Source organism: Bison bison, unplaced genomic scaffold (assembly GCF_000754665.1).
Source record: "Bison bison bison isolate TAMUID 2011002044 unplaced genomic scaffold, Bison_UMD1.0 scf7180017864266, whole genome shotgun sequence".
NCBI lineage: Eukaryota > Metazoa > Chordata > Mammalia > Artiodactyla > Bovidae > Bison > Bison bison.
In genome coordinates this window covers 2705879-2718237 of record NW_011494838.1, presented here as the reverse complement: position 1 = coordinate 2718237, position 12359 = coordinate 2705879, and the positions used below count along the sequence as shown (strand labels likewise).

Here is a 12359-nt window from a genome sequence, read left to right as displayed (position 1 = left end):
TCTGCATGTGTGGCCAGGGTCGTTGGAACCACTGGCAGATTCCCAAGTGGCCTTCTCTCTGACTCTTCTGCCAACCTTTGTGTGTGCTGGTCGCTGCATCTGGAACACTCTTCACTTCTCTTCGCCCGGCTAACTCCTTCTGATTCTTCCAGATTTACCCTGCCCATTGGATGCATTTGAAAAACGGCCCTCACCTCTCAGCCTGGCTCGGGAAGCTCCCCCTGTCCTTCCGTGACCCTAGCAGAGGTCTCAGTTTCCACTGCTTGTTGAAGCGACTGTCTCCTCTACAGCACAAGGGTGCTTTGTGCTTTACTTTTGGGCCCTCAGCGCCCAGCACAGAGCAGGCGTCCCTGCTTAGGACACGCCTGGCACCCATCTTGGGTTTAAGGGGTGAATGGCTGCATTTGTATAAGAAGGGCAGAACAGATGATCTCGAAGGCCCCATCCAGTTATAAAATTTTACTTTAAAAATCCTTTATTTACCTCTATTGGCCTCCCAAGGAAATACTTGTCTGACATCTTATAGTGGTAGAGGTCACCTTTATTCTTGTAAGACACTTTGACATCCATGTTCAAGCGGAGTTTTCTAACCAGGAGTGAATACTCTGTCAGGCCCTCGATGGCATTAATTGTATCCTATCAACAAACAGCAAGGTTCAAAAATAGGTTTACTCATTTACATACCCCCTGTTTACAAATACACTTTCTTACGAGAAGGTGAGTCAGCGTTGTCTGGAGATGAAACTCCGAGTGACTGAGTGGAACTAGTTAAGGGCCCCTGTGAGGAGGGGGAAGAAGAGTCTCCCTCCGCCAGTGAGGATGCTCCTGGCTGCAGGCAAGAAGGCAGTGTGGCTCGCATCTGGGTTCTCCATGTGTCTTGGGCACGTGACCTCATGCAAGTCATCCTTCCCAGAATGCCTCCAACTCCTTGAACAACTGTGGATTTCCTTCCCATCCTCATATCTACGCTTAACTAGCCCCACAGGGAAGACATAAGGCATCTCCCCCTTCTCATCATTCTGTTCAGTGTTCTTCCCTTCTGCTCCTTAGAGCATTCTTCTCGATTGGTGATACTTCATGTAGAGTTTATCATGGGCTTCCCCCCACTGCGATGTGAGACTCTTGGGGGCAGCAGTCCATCTTTCTTGGCGTCCGCCACATTTAGCAGGTATACACATGGTAGTTACTCCACAAACACTTGCTGAAGGAATAAATGTGTGCGTGAGTGCTAAGTCGCGTCCAGCTCTAAGTCGCGTCCAGCTCTACGCAACCCTGTGAACTGTTCCCTGCCAGCCTCCTCTGCGCATGGGATTCTCTCGGCAAGAACAGTGGCATGGATTGCTATGCCCTCCTCCAGGGGATCTTCCTGACGTAGGGATCAAGCCCATGTCTCTATGTCTCCTGCACTGGCAGGCAGGTTCTTTTTACCCTAGCAGGATGAGCTTAATTTTTCTAGATCTTGTCTTCCTCATCTACAGAATGGGGAGATGTGGTTGAATCAGAGAGAGCAGATTTGTGACTGCCTTCTCTCCCATGTCCAAGCAGCCAGTGCTCATCAGTGGGGTCCTCTTTTCTCTAAGCCTCCAGTTGTGCCCATGGCAAAACCCATTTCCTTCCCCTGATTAGAATTAGATGGTCACCAACAGCACCCTGAAGGGCCCCTCTAGCTCTACATTTTATATACCTACACACACACCCTGTCATTGCCCAGGCATCCGGGGAACAGGGAAGACGCTAACATTTGAGATAAACTTGAGTGTAGATGTACACTATACAGCGACATGGTAGCTATAATGCAAAATACACATACTCAAGTGAGTTCACACTGGTAGCTAGACAGATAAACATGCGGAAAATTGGCATTCCTCTTACGTTTCACTTAGTATTGTGGAAAGGAACATTGGTGCCTTTATTTACGTGGCAGCCACTGTTTCTTATATAGGATTTAATGTGATTGCTGATAACTCTCCTAGCCCTTCATGGTAACTAAGAATCGTAAAGGAAGTTCTGGGCTTGGAGTTTGGAGGTGTGAGTTCTGATGCTGGCTCTGCCGCTAACTGTGAACGAACCTCCTGGCGCTGAGTTTCGCCTCTGCGTGAGAAGGGCGTCCATGCAGACGTTCCTTCGGGCCCTGATTCTAGTCATTTATTCACACCTTTGGTGCGCTCATTTGGTGACAGGACCACGGAGGCCGGAAGGAGTGTGGAGTGTGCAGTGTGGGAGGCACTAGGGGCATCTCCAGGAAGGTAACACGAGAGAAAGAAACACCACCTGGGTTGAATAAAAGCCGCCTCCGTATCTCTGCTCTTCCGATAGCCATTTGATGACTGGGTTCACGTAATTCATGTCTTTCAAGTTCAGATTGGTGAGTAAGGCGTAGGCCGTGGTTTCTACCATACGAGCTGTGCCAGTGTTGGGCGCAAAGCTGTCTCTCTGCTGAAGATCATCTTTCCAGAAACGATAAATAGGTGGATTACCTAACACCAACAAATCACACTGGTAAGTATCGTGAAAAATGTGAATTTGGCATAACAGTTCTAGCAGGTTTCTAGAAGTTTCTTCTGGTAGTGGCCTTCTGGTTTCCAAAAGTTTCCTATTCTTTTGTAAGAAGAATTTTCTCAAGGTGACCAATACAAACAAGGTTTCTTAATACAGGGCTGTTTTAATCTATAATGGAAAAGAATTTAAATATGAGCAGATAGACAGACAGACAGATAGATGATAGACAGCTGAATCACTTGGCTGTACACCTGAAACTTACACTGTAAATCAACTATACTTCGATAAAAATAAAACCAAAACAAGGCCGTTTGTCTTTATTCATAAACGTCAACATGGAGCATCTACAGGTACCACAGTACTTTTGTAGGGTCGGCTGGAAAGGCAGGGGACCGGAATTGTTAATAGCACCCAGGTTCTGGTCTCTACTCGGCTACTGCTGTGCTGCTGCTAAGTCGCTTCAGTCGTGTCCGACTCTGTGCGACCCCAGAGACGGCAGCCCACCAGGCTCCCCCGTCCCTGGGATTCTCCAGGCAAGAACACGGGAATGGGTTGCCATTTCCTTCTCCAACGCATGAAAGTGAAAAGTGAAAGAGAAGTCGCTCAGTCGTGTCCGACTCTTAGCGACCCCATGGACTGCGGCCCAGTAGGCTCCTCCGTCCATGGATTTTCCAGGCGAGAGCACTGGAGTAGGCGCCGTTAACAGACCTGTAAACTTGGATGGGCTCTTTCCATTCTGTGAGTCTTTCAGTTCCCTGAAGAATAGATAGTGCTTTCTTCCTTGCAGTGAAACTCAAGGGAGATACCAAATGTAAATGTTTTTATAAACCAGAAAGCGCCATGTATATATAGATAGATGCATATATATGTTTATTGTTATTATTATTGACACTACCAAAAAAAATTAGAGAACTTTTCTCCTTGACAGAAAAAAAAAACTACAGTTTGGAAATTTTGAGCTCACACACAAACCTTAACTATTCTATCTCCTCCCAATTTAAAACCCTGAAGACAATTTCATGTAGGCAGCACTTTTCATAAGCTAGTTTCTAGATTATATTTGGTTTTTATTGTTCTGTGCTGTGTGTGCTGTGCTCAGCCGGTCAGTCGTGTCCAGCTCTCTGCGACCTCATGGACTGTAGCCCACCAGGCTCCTCTGTCCATGGGATTTTTCAGGCAACAAGACTGGAGTGGGCTGCCATTTCCTACTCCAGGGGATCTTCCCACCCAGGCATCAAACCCAGGTCTCCTGCATTGGCAGGTGAATTCTTTACCACTGAGCCACTGGGAAGCCTTATGTATCTATATCTACATCTATATCTATTTGGAGGAGGAAATGGCAAACCCCTCCAATATTCTTGCCTGGAAAATTCCATGGACAGAGAAGCCTGGTGGGCTACAGTCCATGGGGTCGCAAAGAGTCAGACACAACTGAGTGCCTGAGCACAGTGTGTGTGTGTGTGTGTGTACGCATAAACATATATATGATCTTCCCTGGTGGCTCAGACAGTAAAGAATCTGCCTGCAATTCAGGAGACCTGGGTTCGATCCCTGGGGCAAGATCCCCTAGAGTAGGAAATGGCAACCCGCTCCTGTATGGCTTGCCTTGAGAATTTCATGGACAGAGCACCCTGATGGACTACATAGTCCATGGTTTGCAAAGAGTCAGATACTACTGAGCAACTAACACACACACAAATATATATACATGTACGTGTGTGTATATACACACACACACACACACACATATTCTTCTCAGTATTCTTTCCCTTACGGTTTATCCTAGGATATTGACTATAGTTTCTGTGCTGTCATTAGGACCTTGCTGCTATCCATTCTGCATGTAACAGTTCTTCATCTGCTAACCCCAACCTCCAGCTCCATCACTCCAACATCCCCCCCTCAAAATTCTGATGTATCTGTTTACAACTCAGAATTACCTTGCTTACTTGACTTGAGGAACAAAATGTTTTCCCTCCCTCTTGAAGGCTTTTTTTGGAAGGAAGGTTTTGATTTCTAAAGACAGTTCCAGTTCAAACATTATGTAAACTAATATATTCCCTTCTAGCTCTTAAATTCTATTATTTTATTATTCATTTCTTACAATACCTAGATATTTCTTTTGTGTTATTTGAAAAGTATTATAGAAGTGGTTTTGAAGTATATGTTGAGATTCAGTCATTTTTTAAGTGATGACAGGAGTCAAATTTTGTAGGTGGTGATAAAACTTATGTAGTATTTATTAAACTTGTAGGAAACTTCAGCCAGAAGAGGGCTCAGAAGTACCCAACCATGCCAGTGCTGGTCAAGGCACATTAGCCAATGACCACCGCTCCTCTCTATTTCTTTACTCTTGACCCACAGGAAGCAATGTCTTTATTCTTCAAAATGAAATATATGCCTTTTGGTCAGCCTGGTACAGTATAAGCTAGGTCATGCACTCTTCTGCTCAAAGCCCTCCAATGACTTCCCTTCTCACTTGAAGTAGAAGTTAAGGTTCTGGGGAATCCCATGGTCCCCACAGGACCTTGATATGAATAAGACTCAGGCACTGCTCGCTCTGCGTAGAGGCCGACCCAAACCAGGGAGCACGGCTGGGGTAGTGGAGCAGAAGCTGGGTTTCAGCCTTCATTCGCCCATGCCTTGTAGATTACACAGCTGTATACGGGAGTCCGAGAGCTCCGGTAGCGCCCGGGTCCTGCACGGCGCTCGCTCGCCCTTCCCTTCCCTGACACCCTCCTGCCCTCATCCTCACTTCTCCAGTCACCCTGACCTCCTTGCCTTCCTTGGAGCACCAGGCAAGCTCCTGCCTCAGGCATTTTCCTAAACTGTTTCTCTATCAGGAAATACCCTTCCAGAAAGCCACTGGTTTGCTTTCTCACCTCCTCAGGTCTTGATTCAAATACCGTCTTCTCAATGAGGCTTAAGCCTGACCACCCTGTTTAAAATTACAACCAATCCCCTCACTTTCTCTCCCTTCCTTGCTTTATTTTTCTTCATATCAGTCATCACTAAATAGGTTACTGTATCACTGAATAGTCACCATATGCAATGTTTTAGTTATTAATCATGTTCTCTCATTGAACAGAATATAAATTTCATGAAGGCCTGGACTTTTTTCTTTTTTGTCTGTTGCTTTATCCCCAGAGCCTAGAACAAAGCCTGGTACGTAGGAGGCACTCCATACACATTTTTTGAATTAAGGAATGCATAAATATGTGCTGAATGAGTGACTAAATACATGAATAGTAGGGCTTATTACCTTGTATCGTGCTGTCTTTGTTCCTTGAGGGCGGGGATTCTGTCTCACTCTACTTTGCATGCACCCACTTTTCCCAGAATTAGCAGAGGCTACATGTTTATTTGGACCATAAAGAAGGCTGAGCGCCAAAGAATTGACCTTTGAACTGTGGTGTTGGAGAAGTCTCTTGAGAGCCCCTTGGTCAGAAAGAAGATCAAACCAGTCAATCCTAAAGGAAATCAACCCTGAATATTCACTGGAAGGACTGATGCTAAATCTGAAGCTCCAATACTTGGGCCACCTGATGTGAAGAACTGACTCATTGGACAAAACCCTGATGCTGGGAAAGATTGAAGGCAGGAGGAGAAGGAGGCAACAGAGGATGAAATGGTTGGATGGCATTACTGACTCAATGGACATGAGTTTGAGCAAGCTCCAGGAGATAGTGAGGGACAGGGAGGCCTGGTGTGCTGCAGTCCATGGGGTCACAAAAAGTCAGACATGACTGAGTGACTCAACAATGTGCTTATTGGACACTTGATGAACAAATGCCAGAAACGAGTCATACCTTTGACGAAAGCTTTCCTCTTCAGAGCAGAAACAATTGCACGAAACTGCGGGTGTGCTTTATCTCCTAGGGAAAGAGCGTAAGCAGCGATGGCCAGTGTAAAAGCACTCTGGGATGAGAGGGCATTTTCATGCAGAAAGACGTCAGCCTTACTTACAGCCGTGCTGATTTTCTGGAAATAAGAGCAGAAGATACCTAAGTTTCTTTGACAAGATTTGACCTACCAACTGATGGGGTCTACCCCCAGGTTGCACCACCCCAGGTTGCAGGCAAGATGAAGGGTAGAAAGGAAAATGACCTAGTGGAAATGGATGGTGTTTCCCTGAGGCAAGTCCTTCTGGGAGAAGGAGCAGAGGGTAACCTGGAAAATGAAAATAAGATTGTCCAAATCGGTTTAAGTTTTTGCTTCTGAAGCCTCCCTCCTCGGTAGAGGTTTTTCCATTTAGTTTCTGCTTCCCATGTCAGACCTGGCCTCTGGGAAGAAGCAGCATCAAGTACAGACATGGCTTTCTTCATCCTGCTGCACCCAGCAGAGCTGAGACAGAGTCACATTTTCAGAAGTTCTACTAAAGAAAACCATCAGCAGCAAAAAAACAGCCAAGCTGCCAAAGTGCTTTTTGATCCTAAGGATTCCTGGGAAAATAATCTCTATGCCTCTGCCTGCAGACAACTGAAATAGTTATTTTGGATAAGTGGATGAGGAGGCAGTATGGTGCAATATTTCTGACTCCTCGTCTGGCACCTTCTCGCCAGCTCCATCTGTCTCTCACTCACATACCACCAGGTACTGGCAATGTTACTTGTTGATTATTTTGTCTTGTTGAATATATATATGTACATGCTAAGTTGCTTCAGTCATGTCTGAGTCTTTGCAACCCTATGGACTATGGCCTGCCGGGCTCCTCTGTCCATGGGATTCTCTAGGCGGGAATACTGGAGTGAGCTGCCATGCCCTCCTCCAGGGGATCTTCCCAACCCAGGGATCACACCCGCATCTCTTGCGTCTCCTGCATTGGCGGGTGGGTTCTGGTCACTAGTGCCACCACGTATACATATGTGTTTGCTGATTGAGAATTATTTGTTGATTGAGAATTGAACCCATGTCTCCTGTGTCTCCTGCATTGCAAGCAGATTCTCTATCACTGAGCCACTGGGAAGCCCCACATGTGTTTATATATATGTGTGTGCGTATACACACACAGGAGATGTAAGAGATGCAGGTTTGATCCCTGGGTCATGAAGATCCCCTGGAGGAGGGCAGGGCAACCCACTCCAGTATTCTTGCCTGGAGAATCCCATGGACAGAGGAGCCTGGCAGGCTATAGGCCATAGGGTCACAAGGAGTCAGATACGACTGAAGTGACTTAGCATGCACGCATGCATATATATATATTTAGGGCTTCCCTGGTGGCTTAGTGCTAAAGGATCCACCTGCTGATGCAGAGATGTGGGTTCAACCCCTGGGTCAGGAAGGTCCCCTGGAGAAGGAAATGGCAACCCACTCCAATATTCTTGCCTGGAGAATCCCATGGACAGAGGAGCCTGGTGGGCCACAGTCCATGGGGTCACAAAGAGTCAGACATGACTTAGCAACTAAACAATAACAACGGCACACACATATAACAATTCTCCTGAACTAAACGAAAAACTGATTTCATTTTGTGGTTCAAGTCCTACCAGTCCCCTTGGGTTTTTCCATCTCGGTTCTGTCAGCTGGTTTGAAGGACAGGTCTAATCTACTTCCCAGATCAGGATCTCACTTCTGTTCATCTTTAGAATCGTCTACGTTGATTCACTTAAGTGGATCCTCTCCTTTCTCCCCTCAGCTTCCAAGCAAATGAATAGCACAGCCCCAGGCAGAAAGCACGGCAGGGGTGTCCTTAGCAGTTCTGAGACCCAGAGCACTTGAGCGCTCAGTACTCCATGTGAGTCCATCCTTTGGCCACCTGATGCCAAGAGCTGAGTCCTTGGAAAAGACCCTGATGCTGGGAAAGACTGAAGGCAGGAGGAGAAGGGGACGACAGAGGATGAGATGGTTGGATGGCATCACTGACTCAATGGACATGAGTTTGAGTAAGCTCTGGGAGTTAGTGATGGACAGGGAAGTCTGGTGTGCTGCAGTCCATGGGGTTGCAAAGAGTCGGACAAAACTGAGCAACTGAATTGAACTGAACTGATTCCATGTAATAAAAGAACAGTCCCATACGTAGCGTAAGAGTTAGCAGGGGCAAGAGTAGGATCCCAGGGACATGGGGTCGTCTTCTCATCACAATCAGAAGTCATTTATTCTAATCACAGGTCTACAATTCAGTATCTTGTGACATGCGACAATTAAATTCACCTTCCTTACAGGCCCCGGTTTTCTCAGCTGTCAATGAGTGGGTTGGACTAGACGCTCTTTAGTACCTATCATGCTTCAGAACTCCTTAAATTCTGGAGTTCAGGTTATTTTCAAGCCCCCGCCCTATCCCCCGCTCTGTTCCCCGAATATGGTACAGAAATAGACGGTGGGTGTTGGAGAAAGAAAACACTTACCTCCAAGGGGCATATATCAAAAGCCTTTCTAATTCCAATCACAGCAAAGGCTGTGAGATACAAAGTCTTCTCTCGGGCTTCAACAGGCAAGGTCCCCTAAAAACAAGCAATGTTTTAAAAGGAGAGTGAAATGGTGTCTTTCAAACGAAATGACCTGGCTTGACTCCCCACTTTGGCCTCCCCTCCCTCTCTCTCCCTTCATGCGGGCCAGCGGGGCCCCTGGCGTCTTCTCAAAGCTCTGAGTTTCACATGCTTTCACTTGCTTCTCTCTCCTCCACCTCTCCACCCTGGAGCTCCCCTTCACACCCCTTCACCACGTTCAAGCTCACCTTCTCCTCCAAGACCCTGTTAAAGGGCCACCTCCTCTACAAGGCCCGATTCTTCCTCTGTCCTCCCGTATTTTCTCCTCTTAGGGCAGTGACGTTCCAAGGCAGTGTGTCTAAGACCTCCCAGGAGATGACCTTCCACTCATCTCTCCAGCTTCATCTTGTGCCACTCACCCCTGAGTCCTCTAGGCTCCAGCTCTTTGAACGGACCACCCTCTCTCCACTTTGAGAGGACAGGCATGCTGCTTGCACTACTTGGACCCTTCTGCCTGCCTCCCTCCTCCCTAGCTCCTAGGAACCTGGTCAAATCGTTTTTTCAACTTCCCCAATCTAAGTGAGAGCTCCTGCTTTCAAAGAAACCGTATCGGCCTTTTCTTAGTGTGAATCACACACTTGAAACCACTTAAGGTCTGACTTTTCTGCTAGATGGTAACAATCGCCATGGCCTCAGTGACCATACCTGTTTTGTTCACTATTATATCCCTACTAGGTAGCACTTTGTACACATTCTGTACTATTTATTGAATAAATAAATGAACACATAAACTTAAATCTTGATTAGAGTTGTTAGTATCTGTACCCTGCTCTCCCTACCAGTGCGTGAGCTCCTTTGTGGCACGGGTGCTCTCTGATCCATTCTTCCCACTCTCCCTCCCTCAGGGTTCCCCAAAGAGGCCCTAGCACATTTCAGGTGCTCCGTGAATGGTTGTTGAATGGATATGAACAGCTGGATAGATGTGTAGGATTAAAAAAAAAAATTGTTGTAGTATCTTCCTTTTCAAATAGTACCTAGATGATGTCAGCTGCCCTCACTTCTCGTGGGAGTCCTAATCGGTCCTAATTATGGGACCCCGGTCAGCCAGGAAGGCCGCTTGTGACATGAAAGGGATTGGATTGGGGCAGGCAAAATAAATAAATAAAGGAAAGCTGTTGGATCCTAAAAAATACATTCTAGGAGTAGAAGATGCTGTAGCAGGATTTTGGAGAGATTTTGCAATTTAAACATGTAAGTGGATTCCAATATGAAACAACACTTTGTGGTACTTCTTAATAAATTGACTCTAACCTTCTTTTTAACAGAGTGTACATAGGATCCCTTCCATCTTTCACAACAAGATCTTACAGCCTTGACCTGTGAGAAGGCCTTGAAGTTCAAGTGCAGACTTTGTACCGAGTGTTTGTAGACAAAAGGGCCCATTTACCCCTCTGAGCTCCAGCGCTTGTGCTCTGCGACCCACGAACGCCTGTGACACCAGATGCCCACGATCTTACTCATCTGACCTATTTTGAATTATCTGAATAACAGGATGAGAAGACCTTTCAAATTCTTTGCCTGTACGCAAGAGAAGTTTCTTGCAGGATTGCATATATTTTCCCCTTCTAAAAATGAATGAGAACACAACTCAGACTTTTAAATCCAAGTATTGTTCATCTGTGCATTTGGTTTCCTTACCTGTAACTTCACAGGTTGATAGTCGGAATTTTCCTTGAATGATCCATTTTCCAGCTGACATTTCTCAAGCAGCCACAATAAAGAATTACAAATCGAATTTTGGTTCTGATCTACATATTTACTTATTTGTCCAAGTACTCTTAGAGCAAAAGCTGTTAACCTTTGGGATGAAAATCAAATAAATAAACATTTAGACACTGAAGCCCTTTGGGCTTTTAACCTGCAGTGTGTTTTCGTTCATACAGTGTTTATTCTTGAAAAGAAAAACATTTCAAAACACGCAATTCTGAAGTAAGATGTTACTATTTCAAAACATCAGGGAAGGTATCAGGAAGATCTCCAAAAACAACCGAAGGTAAGCAACACATCTTCTGTGAGGGCAGCATTGTTAGCCTGCGTACAAGCTGAAAACTGATGCCTGATGATACAAAAATTATTCTCTAACGTTGGATAGCGTTCAAACAAATAGAGTCAAAGCACTGACTCACAAACATGAGATACTGAGGAGCAAAATTATAAAATTCTAGATTGTAAAATTTGTACAAGCTATCTGATCTCAATCCCCATCTGAGGTCTGAATTCTCTTCCCTAATACCCGTGGGGGTGTTTATCTTGCTTCCCCTTGAGTCACACCATTGATGGAGAACTTGCTACCTCTCAAGGAAGCTTTATTTATTATGATTACTTAGTCAAAAAACAAGTTCAGGAGACTTCTCTGGTGGTCCAGTGGTTAGAATCCACCTGACATGGCGGGGGACACAAGTTCAATTCCTGGCCCGGAAGATCCCACATTCCTCGGGACTGCTGAGCCCGCCTGCCCTACGGCCCGTGCTCAGCAGCAAGAGGGGCACCGACAGCGAGAAACCCCGTGCCTCAGCTAGAGAGCAGCTCCCGCCCCCTGCGCTCTATGAAGCCCGCGCGCAGAGCGACGACTGGCACCGCCCCAAACAAACCAGCTCAGTCTCTACTAACTCCCGCAGAGACTGTCCAAGGGGATCGACCTCATGACCCCAGGTGCCTCTTATACCTCCTCTCCTCCTCTCTGATTCCTTCACTCAGCAGCCCAGGGGCCAGAAACCCCCGAGACTCAGACCACTTCACTCTCTCCCTTACTTTAAAATTTTGTTTTCCTTTTTCTTTTCAAAATGAATATTATTCTCTTTCATTTTTTATCTTCCCTGTATTTCTAAAAAAATTTTTTTTGGGTATTCAGGTGTTGGCCATATATATATATAAATATAAATATAAATATAAATATAAATCTTTGTCAATATTCAAATGGGTCTATATTCAAATGGGTCTATATTCAAATTCTCCTTCTCCTTTGCTTGTTGCTTCTCTTCTTTTCATGGCTATTTGTAAAGCCTCCTCAGACAGCCACTTTAATGCAGAGTTCCAAAGAATAGCATGGAGAGATAATAAAGCCTTCCTCAGCGATCAATGCAAAGAAATAGAGGAAAACAACAGAATGGGAAAGACTAGAGATCTCTTCAAGAAAATTAGAGATACCAAGGGAACATTTCATGCAAAGATGGGCACAATAAAGGACAGAAATGGTATGGACCTAACAGAAGCAGAAGATATTAAGAAGAGATGGCAAGAATACACAGAAGAACTGTACAAAAAAGGTCTTCACGACCCAGATAATCACGATGGTGTGATCACTCACTTAGAGCCAGACATCCTGGAATGTGAAGTCAAGTGGGCCTTAGAAAGCATCACTACGAACAAAGCTGT

The 12359-nt window shown here is 45.6% G+C and overlaps 1 protein-coding gene across 1 annotated transcript in view; it reads right to left on the bottom strand.

The window, feature by feature from the left end:
• Positions 1-12359, bottom strand: part of C5 (complement component 5) — a 97678-nt gene that overhangs the window by 18120 nt on the left and 67199 nt on the right. The window contains exons 26-30 of the mRNA XM_010848415.1: positions 10623-10782; positions 8844-8939; positions 6309-6480; positions 2272-2477; positions 484-636 (exon numbers count right to left, since the gene is read on the bottom strand). Of these exons, the coding sequence (XP_010846717.1) occupies positions 484-636; positions 2272-2477; positions 6309-6480; positions 8844-8939; positions 10623-10782 (787 nt within the window). The remainder of the gene's footprint in view (positions 1-483; positions 637-2271; positions 2478-6308; positions 6481-8843; positions 8940-10622; positions 10783-12359) is intronic.